Source organism: Ischnura elegans, chromosome 11 (assembly GCF_921293095.1).
Source record: "Ischnura elegans chromosome 11, ioIscEleg1.1, whole genome shotgun sequence".
NCBI lineage: Eukaryota > Metazoa > Arthropoda > Insecta > Odonata > Coenagrionidae > Ischnura > Ischnura elegans.
Window position 1 is genome coordinate 15,933,422 of NC_060256.1, and position 12,441 is coordinate 15,945,862.

At 36.9% G+C, this 12,441-nt stretch overlaps 1 protein-coding gene across 5 annotated transcripts in view; it reads left to right on the top strand.

Annotated features, from left to right (window-relative positions):
- Positions 1 to 567: 567 nt before the first annotated feature.
- Positions 568 to 12,441, top strand: part of LOC124167949 (nephrin-like) — a 567,792-nt gene continuing 555,918 nt past the window's right edge. For all 5 annotated transcript variants that reach the window (XR_006866796.1, XM_046546015.1, XM_046546016.1 and 2 more), the window contains exons 1-2: positions 568 to 695; positions 2,337 to 2,545. Coding sequence is in view for 4 of the 5 variants with exons in the window: in XM_046546015.1 (XP_046401971.1) it covers positions 631 to 695; positions 2,337 to 2,545 (274 nt within the window). In the remaining variant the exon portion in view is untranslated. The remainder of the gene's footprint in view (positions 696 to 2,336; positions 2,546 to 12,441) is intronic.

Here is a 12,441-nt window from a genome sequence, read left to right on the forward strand (position 1 = left end):
TTGTTCCAATTAAATGTCGTCCGTCTTATGCACATTAGTGCTCCCCGTTTGTTTTACATATGCTATATCCATACCAGGCATTTTGTAAAAAGGTCCCACATTTTATCTTTTACTACGGCGTGTAAGGAGATATTTCCTTCAACGCATCCTGTCTCATAGATGTAATTTCACTGAATTCATTTCCGATTTCAGAAAACTCTTCGCACATACGTAGTACGTATAGCTAACTTTTGGAAGGCTAAGTGATAATAACGATAAAATATGTTTATTTTTCTAAAATTAGTGTTACTTCATTTTAAGTCAATACGTGCTCATTCAGAAAATCATAGTAATGCAGCATTTATTTTAGCTGAGTATTTCCCTCTTCCCAAATGGAACACTGTTATTATCATGAGGGCACGGGGCGATGTTTTTCAGACGGTAGAAGAAGTGGCATAACTAGAGTTTATTTTTAGGCTTAGTTTGCACTCATTTCAAATATGCCCATGTCTTCCTCATGTCTGCCTCTTTTTATTTCCAAGCATTCTCTCATGCGATTTCGTTTCTCTTTCGTATTTTTCAGTAATGGTGTCCGAGGCGTCGGCAGTGGCGGGGGGAGTGGCCAAACTTCCCTGTGACATTTCACCCCCAATGCCCGGAGACAAAGTATACTTGGTGATTTGGTACAAGGAGGGCGCCATCACTCCCATATACAGGTCAGTGCTCTTTTGTTCCTGATATTTTAGGGGACGTCGGTTGAAAATAAAAAAAAGAGAATTTTCTCTCCTCCACTCCCTTTTCAGCTCTGCAATCTCGGGAATGACTCGTGTATCCTCTGAGTGTGTGCTCATGAGTCACGCCGAGGCGTCTCTTTCCCAAGTAATACAATTAAGAGCTGCGTGACGTCATCGTTGCGCCTTCAAAGTGTCTGATGTCAGCGTTCAAAGTAGACTAGCAAAATTGTGGAAGAGAGATATCCATGCATATGTATTACATTAGCTATTATTTATATTGATTAGAAATGGCATCGTATGAGCCGTAGAAATAAAAATGTATTATTTAAAACGTGTTTAATTAACTATGTATTTCAGCTGCTAATTTGGAAAGTCTCTTCTCGGTTAAACGACTTTCTTTCTCTCATAGCTTCATACAGAGATTTATTTACATTAATTTTTAGAGTCAAATATAATTGTAAAGCAATAAGTAAATCTGTTATAACAGTTAAATGATATTATTGTGAGAATTAAATTGTATGGCACGCTAAAATGTTTTATTCCTTACAACTTCAGGCTTAAAAGATTATATTTAGGCCTCAGTAATATATGGTCAAAGATATTTTTTACATTCTTTATGGTAATTGTTTACGCTATCACGGGAGACGGTTCATAAATTTATTTGGTATCAGAGTATAGCTGATATTCAGTAAATCCGGAGTGGATGATATATTTTGATTCCTGGTTATATACCTTTTTTTCTATAAGACGTTTAAAGGTCGTAGCAGATTTATCCACAATAAATCTGCTACGACGATTTCAGTAGAGCCTGAATATTGTAGTTAAGTACAGTTTTTAAATCGTAAAATGAAAATTAAAACGAAATTTCTGCTTGATATACGTTACTGGTGTAAACGTTTCTTGAAATAGAGAACGGTATTGTAATTACACTTGGTATTTATTCTTTGGAATAAAAATTACTTTTTATTAAGGATTTCTTTCTATTTTCTATGCTAGAGGTTGTGAATCCATAAAAATAATGTATTATTCCCGCAAAAATATTATTAATTAGTTATTGTGCCATTTTACATTTCGGAAAGATTTCATTTCAGAGAGAGTTCATTTTTAAATGTATTGCATGGCAATTTATTTACAAGGAAATTTCACTCATAAATGAAGAGATTTTCGTTACACGTATCCTGATTTATTAGAAGAAGGGAGTTGAACATAAAAATTGCTGATGACAATTTTGAGCATGCTTACCGGGACTAGCCAAGGTGATAACTTTACGGAATCACTCGCTATGCAGAAATTGTGCAAAAAATCCACGGAGACAAAATCCTTGACCGGGATTCGAACCCGGTCCCCTCGATATCCGGCCGCCTGGGTAGTCCGGTATAGTCCACAAATTTCCTCAGGTGGCTTAACTTGCCAAAGCAATTGGTCGGAAAGCGAGGGATCCGGGCTCGAATCCCGGTCAAGGCGAATGATTTTCGTCCCAGTGGATTTTTAGTACCTGACGACCGGTTGAGAACTTTGTTTCGAATAGAAAAAAATATTTCCATTCTTCTCATAAATTTTCATGTTTTTTTCTTCATTTTTTTATTAAATTTTTACGGTGTTTTTTCTGTTTTTTCCCTGCAGTTTCGATGCGCGGGGGAAGTCTTTCGACCAGGCCCGGCACTGGGCGGACGAACAAACGCTAGGTGGCAGGGCCTACTTCCGGTTCACGGACGATCCGGCCAAATTGACGGTTGAGAGCGTCAAGGACGAAGACGGTGGAGTCTACAGATGTCGAGTTGACTTCAAGAAATCGCCGACGCGGAACACCAAAGTCAACCTCACCGTCCTCAGTAAGTACTCATGCTATCTTTTCCTTGGTATCCTTGTAGTAGTAGGGCAATTCCATTTGTGACGGAATTGCCTTCAGAGGAAATTATGAAATGGGACATTTCGATAAAATTGTAAAATACAAGAAAATGCAAAGCTTTTTACTGCGCATGATCAAAAAACATTTATGGAGGTGATGTTTTTATGCAGAAAAAATAATTAATCATAGAAGTACCCTCTAAATATGGCCAAAATTAACATGTGACAGAATTACTACCAGGTCCACCTTATAAGTGCAATAATTTCAAACATCTTCAAAACTCTGTGAATCGAAGCATAATCTGAAAATTTTTAATAAGGCTCTGAATAATGTTCCAAATACTGATTTCATAACATTCAGCCATTTAGCTGTTGATTTATCAAGATAAAATATATTAAAATATATTAAATTTAAGAGAAATATCTGATAAGAAAGCATCAAGAAAGGAATAAGCTGGATAAATTTCATAGCTACTTACTACTTAGCCTTCCAACTTTAACATTTAAGGCTTTTTTTTTAATCTGGCGACATACTGATGCATAAATAGAATAATTATAACTCAAGTGTTTTGGGCATCAGTTTTTTGATCCTGCTTCAAATCACAATTTTTAATGACAAATTAGTTCGTATTGGGAGTGTAAAAATTTAAATATGTACGTTTAAGAATAGTTAAGCATTCAAACAAAAATTAAACAAAACAATAACAATGGCGTTGCAACATTTTACGATTTTTTTATTTATTGCGGTCTCCAAGACCGCACGTCAGTGGTAGTGTAACAAATATTTCACGTCACTGGTTAAGGGTTAACTACGAATTATATCACGGAAATATTTAACCACCATTTCATTTCTATCGTCAATAAGTTAAATTTTCATATCTTTGAATTGCCTATATTGGACATAATGCTTTGAGTAACTGGTAAGGATACTTTCGAAAACATCGATACTAAAAAGTAATTCAGCGTTTAGCGATAGAAGTAATGAATGTGTTGCAGTGAAACTCATTCAAATATTATGGATGAAAGCTTCTCGGGTTTCCAACCGGGTCAGGGTCTGCATGGTGTAGGCCGACGTTTCGTTGGGAGACTTTCCCAACATCCTCAGGGCTGATGATGCCAATGTCGCGGTGTTTCGAATATTTATACCCTCCTCCTTCACCTAGGTGGTCTCTGATTGGCCCAATGGTCTCTGATTGGTCTGAATGGGACAAATCAGAGATCACCTAGGCGAAGGAGGAGGGTATAAATATTCGAAACACCGCGACATCGGCATAATCAGCCCTGAGGATGTTGGGAAAGTCTCCCAACGAAACGTCGGCCTGCACCATGCAGACCCTGACCCGGTTGGAAACCCGAGAAGCTTTCATCCACGCTATTTACCGGGAAAAGCTCAGATTCTTCATTCAAATATTGTTTATCGAAAGATTAGCCTGTGCGAGAATATTGCATATCTTATATGCGCATTCATTACAATAACCAGGAATAGTCATCCGCCGTAATGAACGAACGACCACTATCGCCCCCCAGTGAATAAAAAAATTGAGCTTTGGACGCCTATACATATAGCATTAAATGAGGCCCATCCAAACGTCTTAAATTTTACCTCATCGCTATAGCGACGCTAGTGTAGCGCATATGGTACAATGCAATAGGATATATTATTTTGGGACGATGCTAGGTCAAGTCAGTTAATCTTAAGGAAGTACGGTTTGGTAAAGTAATTCCTAATCAGGGCACCATTGATTACTCATTACTGTATGGCCATTTGCGAACTACAGGAAATTGTTATCCCCCCAGGGAAGTTTATTATCATAAAAATCGGTGGGCTGAGACGGCTAATAACTACCAAAGCTGCGTTGAATAATTTCATATTTTTTTCGAAAGGCCTCTTTCCGCTTAAAAAAAAATATTTCTCTTATCTTCGACAATGATGAAATTTCCAAAGTGAACCTGTCACCCTCCATCTTTACTGGTTGAATCTTATACGATATTTAATTATAAAATATCATCTACGCTCATCATAAAGGATGGAAAAGATACCTCCCAGCTTTTAATTTTCCTAGTATTTTGATTTATAGTTAAGTGAGCTAAGTACGGCATTATTTTTCTCGCTTATCGCTGAAGCGAGCCGCGTTGAATTTCTGAGAGGCATCCGTTTTATTAATGCGTGGTAAATTCTCTGTGTTTTAATTTTCACGCCTAGAATGCTCTCGGGTCGCGAACGTTCATTTTTTCTCCTCGGATGATAGGTGCTTTATATTTCCACCTAATCTTTTCCCAGATCAAACCGCTCTGCAATCTGCTGCTGAGCAAGTGTTAAATGACGAATAAAAGGAAACAATAAATGAGGTGTACGCTTTCCCGGGACATTGCATTTTCTTTGTGAATTTAAACGTTCGTTTAACATCTATTTGGAGGAATTAGGCTGGAAATTTAAGGGGTTAAATTAGCGGCTGGAAAACAGATGCTGGAAAGAAAATCTGATGGGTGCGCAAAATCGTTGAAAAGATAGCTCAGGGGAAAAAGTTCCTCGTTCGCATTATGCAATTTTGCCTATATTCCAACGACTTTTTCCTGTTTTTCCTTTACCTTTTTACTGAATGCTTCTCAACGGCGTTTAATTAAGAATGCATCGGAAACTAAGATTGAGCTGCTATATTTTCATAGATTAAATATAGGTGAAAATTGAGAATAGCTGAATAAAAGGTACTGGAGAGAATTTTACTGTTAATTAGTCATCTGATTTATAGGTTTTAATTTCCGATTTATCGTAAATATTTCCCTCGCTCTCCTAATAATTCATCTCTCTATTAAAGCAGTCTGGCTTAATTTTAGTTTTATTTTTTATTCAGACATTAGTGAAAGAAAGACATTATTCTGCTATTTCGACTCGTTAGTTAAGCGAGTGTTTGTAAAACCATCCGCTGTAAAACGAAGACTACATTTCTGAGTTGTGGAAATTTGTTTGCATCGCTAAAAAAATAATAATAATGATGTATACTTTGTTGAAAAAAAGCATTTTTCATAGTTTGTGAAAAAATTCACACTTATGGTCTCTACGAACGCATTAAAAGCAATTTACGCATACCACAAGTTTTCAATTTGTTCTTAAAATTATTGTTGACAGATTCCTGTTGGTACTTCTTCTGTTTTAGAATCAATTATTTATTGGTTTAATCACAAAATGTCAAGAATATTGGAGTTTCAGTGTTCGTGATATTCACTATCATATGACTTTAAATCATAAATATAATGCATGATGCATTTCTTGTTCATTAAGAAGCATCATTCAATACTTCTGTCTCTAATAAGTAGGTATTTTTTTCAGTTGGGTATGGCTATTGATGTATTGTAGATCTTAGGTCAAATATAGTTGTAGTTTACTTAGTTCAGCTAAGGTAGTAAATCATAGTGATGAGTTTATTTAGGATGCAGGTGAAAATGTCAGCAAGAGTTTGTTGACTTCTATTGGACTGCCGACTATGCAAATGGGAGGTGGGAGAGAGTAGATATTTTAACGCTGCTCAGAATTAATATTCAATTTATATTCATTGGATTACAGCGCTGAGGGTGGCCATCCCAAAGGTTTTAAGGTGTTCATCAGCTTTCAATATTTGTTTTGCTCTTCCACCTGTGATATGCTATTCCCATGGCTTGAATTTGATTACCTCTATGACTGGAAGAACATTTTATGTAAAAAAAACCTTTTGGGTCACGCAGTGAGGAACTTGTTGACCTTTTTTTCAATTCCCCTAATCAAGTTGTCCGTGGCGTAATTCACTAGAGAAACATTTCCATTCAATTTCGAAAAGCGTAAAACAACACGCATTCTTGTTATTTTTTCGATGGATATTTTGAAAAGCTTCCTCGTTGATTGCTATGCACGAATACTTTTAGCGGAGTCCAATCCTTTCCTGTTATCTTCCTCTATAGGAAAACAGAGCTTATAGGATATTGAAATACATATCGTACGACCTCTTAGATTTTAAACGTAATGTTTTTACTAAAATTCTTTCTAGTTTTCTTTCATCATCATGTAAAAATTATTATCAATACTATGGAACTAATCTCATAATAACTGAGAGGGAGTAGGATGAAGGGTATTTAAGTTTTGAAATATTCAACGGTCAATTAATCAGACTAAAAGTAAATTCAATTCTTTATTCGAATATATTACTTTTGCAATGGATTCTTGGCCATATCTGTTAAGATTCTGCTCTCTGTCTTATCTGGTATTTTTTTTACTATCTCTTCAATCTTAAAAAGATATTTCATTGACAGTATCTAAAATTATTCTATCCTTTGTTGTTCGCTGTACCCCTATAAGTTCATCCGACACGTGGTTTAATGAAGGTGTATTGCTTTAATTAGTTTTCCTTCATTTTTACTACAAATGAAAGCTTATATAACGAATAAATTAAGCATTTAGCTTCTATCAGGACATATAAAATACCTCGTGGATTTGGGCTTTTGGTTATATTTCTGCGCTGAAAGCGTTATTCTGTAATCATTCATATAAATTACTCTAGCATTGCAACACAGATGCTCTGCATTTGTTATTGCTGTGTTTAATGTCTTTAAAAATGAATATGCACGAATAAAGTGGTATTAAATTATATTTTTTTAAACATGAGCAGCTAGTGTATCTCCCTCATATGGCTTATCATTTCGCTCTATATAATTGACGTATAAGCTCTTGAAATAGACCAAGAATGGGATCATTTTAATTCAGTTGAACAACACATACCATCACCTTAGATTTATAATAGCGATGGATTGATGACGCAGAAAGTACATCTGTGGTTTACTTTTTTCCAAACATTTTGACAGCCTATTTCCTTTTAGTACCACTGCGGGGATTATATCTCATTTTTTTGTATCTCAAATTTTGGCGAACATCCTATAACTCAGAGCTTGCGTCTTTTGACTACGCCACTACTCAGAATGGGAAACTCTCTCTCTCTCCCTCACTCCTCTAAGAGCATAATATTTTATCATCTTTCATGTATCGTGTTCCAATTTCCTATATTTCTTTCCCGGCACTTATTGCCCCGAGGCTAAACCTCTCCTCCCCACCCTCTTCCACTTGCCCACCATTCCTGCATGGCGTCATAATTTCTTGGAGGGCGGAGTTTCTCAGTTTCTTTCCCATACTCTGAGATCGTACGTCGCAACTCTTTCTCCCCTTCTCCCTCGTATGAATCCTGCTCACCCCAGCCAAGGAGCGGAGATACTCCCCCCGCCTTTTCTTTAGTGAAAAATAATGACTGTTAGGGAAGCAGAGGTCTTGGCTGCCTTTTCTCTGCCTAAAGGGTTTGGTGGTGGGTCTTGAGTGAAGTTTTAGGCAAGCTGTATGGGTCTAGTACCGCTCTGCAATACTTGGTTTTTTGATTTTCATGTCCAAAAATAGGATGTCCTATTCAGCTCAGGTTAACTCAAATGTTTTCTACCAAGTATCGGGCAAATTGGGGAGTGTATCAGCCTAGTAATCACTCGGCTGCTGATCGAGGGGTGTCTGGTTCGAATCCCGGGTGAAGCCTTTCGGATACCCCAAATTTAAACCCTCGAAGTGTGAGTGGGTCCCGCAAAGGAACTGGCCCGCTTACCCTAAATATACCCAAGCCTGTGGTCTAGTGCGAGGTGAACTCTACCCTCACCTACCATAGCAAAATCCGGGTTGAATCACTGAGCAAACGAACGGGTAAAATATAACTCACTTCTTTAGGTGTTCTCACTTGCAGTCGTCATAATATTACTTAATATCTCTATTATTCCGAACAATATTTCTTTCTGTAAATACAATAAAAATATCAAGATTAACATTTTTACAAATAGGTTAGCTATTATTTTATGATATAACGATATTTTAAAGCAAACCTCAGGATTTCGTTTTTAATGACTGTCACTCCTTCGATCTTCACTGTACCATTATTTGACAATTTAATTACTAGGAATATGCATATGCATTCAGTATTTTCCTTCTTTGATTGACGACGTAAATTTTGAGAATTTAAGACCACCATAAGTTAGATTCTCGGGTCATCTAGCCCTTACAAATATGTTTATGAAACGTTACTGTTACTGCTACTAGTTTGTTTTATGAATTGTAATTTGTGCTTATCCCAGATATTAGATTTTTTAAAGTAACTGTATAGAGGCCCCAGTTCTTCTTCGTGGTGCTTCCTCCTTCTCTTTCTCTCTGGAAAGGTGGTACCGCAAGGCTCGGTCTGGGCCCTCTTCGGTTGTGCGGAAGATGAATCTTCTCTCCCTCACTCCAACTCGTCGGTTTATCTATCATGCGTTTTCAGTGGTGCATTGTCTGTTGCGAACTACGTTCCATTAATGAAGTTGAAACTTGGGACGTTATGTACGCTGCTAACGGCTGTTTTATGTTCCGATCGATGGTGGGTTGGTCCCGGCTGCAATGTTTCACGCGGTTTCTTGCGCCCCCAAAAGCTGATTTGTTTCGCCCTACTACTCTCTTGAGTTTTTGTCTTCCTCCGGGCGTGGCGCTGGTGGCGGCATTTCTGCCCGCTTTGAGTTCTTACTTCTTGCTGGTCAATGACCCTTGTGAAGAGATATGACAGTGCCTGAAGACATGACCTTCGTATTAAATAAAAGAAATTCATTGTACATATGCTTAAGCTTCCTCGGATTAATTTTCTTTCCCTAGTTATTTTTAAGTGAGATTCTCATTGAACATGGTGATTGAAGTTGGTAGTAATTACTTTAAATTTTCTTTTTCAGAATTTTTTTATTATACTACAACTATACGGCTATGAAAATTTTTTGTGGTGGCATTGTAATTAAATCATTTTCGTCCTTTAACGCGGAGTTAAGATGCTGATGATGAGGAAAAGCACCCAATCCATTTTAAAATTTAAGCAACAATTTGGTAAATTATCAAAGTTTGAGTATCAAAGTTGAAGAGCTGTTAAAAATTTTGAAATTGGCAGATAATCTCTGTAGTTGCTATATATAATATAAAAATATGAATGCATTTAGTTTAATAAGCCCTGTGCGGCATCATTGTAACAAGGTGTAAATATCTTTAGTTCATATTGTCTCCCGAACTTGACTCGCATTTCACGCTGGGGATTAAAGACCCAGCAATTTTAGACTTTATGATGCAGGCTCTTAACCTGGTAATCAGTCCGGTTCCCTATACATTTGGTATTTAAAATTAAATGCGTATTATTAAATGTGGAAACCATTCGATTGCTCTTGCGTATCAGAAGAAAGTCTTCTGGTGTTAAATAGCATATTATTCTGTTCTTTCGCTAACCATGTTATTCTATTAAATTTATGAGTGGTTTCTTTTAAGTGGAAGTTTTCATCTTATATCTTATAATTTAAGGTACTTTTTCCATCAATGACTTGAATTTTAACCTTAGTGGATCTGATTATGGTTGCATTTCTCAGTTAACAGAAATTAACAATTCTTCACTTCTTTGTGATTACCAAATATTATTAATCGTTATGTTTTCCGAATATTAGCGTACTTATAGCTTTTGAATATTAGGATAAACAATGTTGTAGCTAGAAATGTGCTTTGGGGGGATGAGGGTGCCTGGGGGAGCAATCTTCCAAGCAACGGGGGTTCGGGAAAATTTTTGAAGTAACAAGTCTACACAGTGGCACATGCGGCGAGGGTCGTGCATCCTAAGCCACCGTCGGAGGGAAAAACTTTTTTTCTCTATTTTAGCCTGTATCTCGTTTCTTACCGTATTTACTTTGAGCAGTATTCAGCACAATTTGAATGAAATGAAATTAGGTATTTAGCTGGACGTTATCATTGAGCATTCAGTGTATGGAAATGAAGCATTTCTGGGTAAAATTTTCTCTTACGTTGAGTCTTTTGTTATAGTCTCAAATCGTTTATGATCACTACAAGTTAAATTAAATGTCTGAGGACATATGGCGTTCTCTTGTGTGATTACGATCGCAAATAAGAGGAAACAAGAGTGAGACACTGGATGCTGAAGCAGTTTCTTCTGCAAACAAGGATTGAGAGGAAGGAATTTAGTAATTTTCTTGCATTCAAATTAGGAGTAAATTTTTGTGCAATCCCATCAGGACGAAGGAGGGGAATTTTCCCCCTCATCCCCCTCGTACGTCTTCGTAATAAAAAGGAAAGACTTAAGGAGGGGAAGAGGCCTGAATTAAAATTAACGACGCAAGATACACTTTTTTTTCCTCCCTCCAAACTCTTTCGTGAGTTTAATCCGTCTCAATTTCCTCCTCAGAAGCGCCTGTATCTCTCCTCACACCCTGCGCTCTCCCACGGTCGTATGAATCCTTTTCTAAACGCATTTTCCTGCTTGCATTTCATCGCAAGTGGGAAGATGGGATGTGGGAAGAGTAAATGTTCAGCGAATTCATTTGAGCAATTTTAATTGGAGTTCCAGACTGATATTTACCTCTTGCTTGGGTAAATATCCAATTTGACAGTATTACGCATGAATATATAGCATCTAGTTCTAGGCAGTTATATAAAATGTTATTAATTTATACATTCTTCCCAAATGTATTTAAATTGACAAAATATTGAGCTTATGAGGGCTATTTTCTATATTTTGAAATTCCAATTGGGCTTTATCCTGAAATAAAATTCCTATCATAAATGACGTCAGCTCCTCTCTGTATATATAACTAGAAAGACATCATCTCTTATATAGCATGTAAGGTTAAACGGGTAATTACGTATGTTACGGTCTATTAGACAAAGGCATGCGAATGTTTTATGTCTTTACTTACATTCCTGTGTTATTCCACAGCTACTTCCATGTGTTCCAAGTGCTTAAAACCCTAGGATTACTTAGATGCAATAAGACCTTCAACATTAAATATTTCATCCAAATATTTAGGAATATGGGATTATATAATATCAGCAAACCAAATACGTAATTATAGCATCATAAATTAATCTTCAGGACCCCGAAAACGGTACTTTAATATCTTTGTATTGAAGTAATGAACAACTAACGATGAACAATCTCGGACAATCATACCGAGGATAGAGTTTACCCACCCATGCGAGACTTGAAACCACTTCCTCCAATTTAGCAGAAGACAACTAACTCCCCGCATACACTGAAGCCGCAAATGCGGAATAAAAGTTAAATAAATATGCTTAAAAATATTCTAATTTTTTTTCAATAATTCACCCAAAATATTTACTTATGTATTTGCTATTTATCACCAACAACCCTGGTTCTTTGTGTCTTCTTCTAAAATGTTCTAGAAATTTTTCTCAGCAATTGACTGAAAATGCTTACTTATATATTTACCATTTTACACCAGGATCCCTGGTCCTTTGTGTCTTCATCGAAAATGTTCAGCAACTTCCACAAGTTATCGCCAGAATCCACCAATTTTTTGTTTGTTATTTCTCACCAGGAACCCAGGTGAAAACTCATCATGTAAAACGTGCTAGAAATTGTTTTCAATAATTTATTGAAAATTTTAACTCATATAATTGCCATTACTCTCCATGAACACTGGGGATCTGTGTCTTTACCTACAATGCTAAAGAGATTTTTCTCAGTAATTGACTGAAAATGTTAATTTATATTTTTACTATTTCTCTCCATGAACCCTGTTGATTCGTCTCCCCATCTGAGCCCATATCGTTCCATCCCTCCCTCGTTGTCTTTCGCAGTGACGTTCACCCGGAATCCGCCTTCCAATTCCTCATCCCCCTAGCTCCCTTACACCCTCATCCATTCCTTATTACTGCTGCCACGACCCGTATCCCTTTCTCCTCCTGTGCTCCCCTTCTGATGGCTTAATTACCACCGAGCTACAAGGCGTGACTCTTAATTACCTACTTATTACGTCCTCGTGTCTAAGACCCTCGATCGTTCCCAAGATCTCCTTT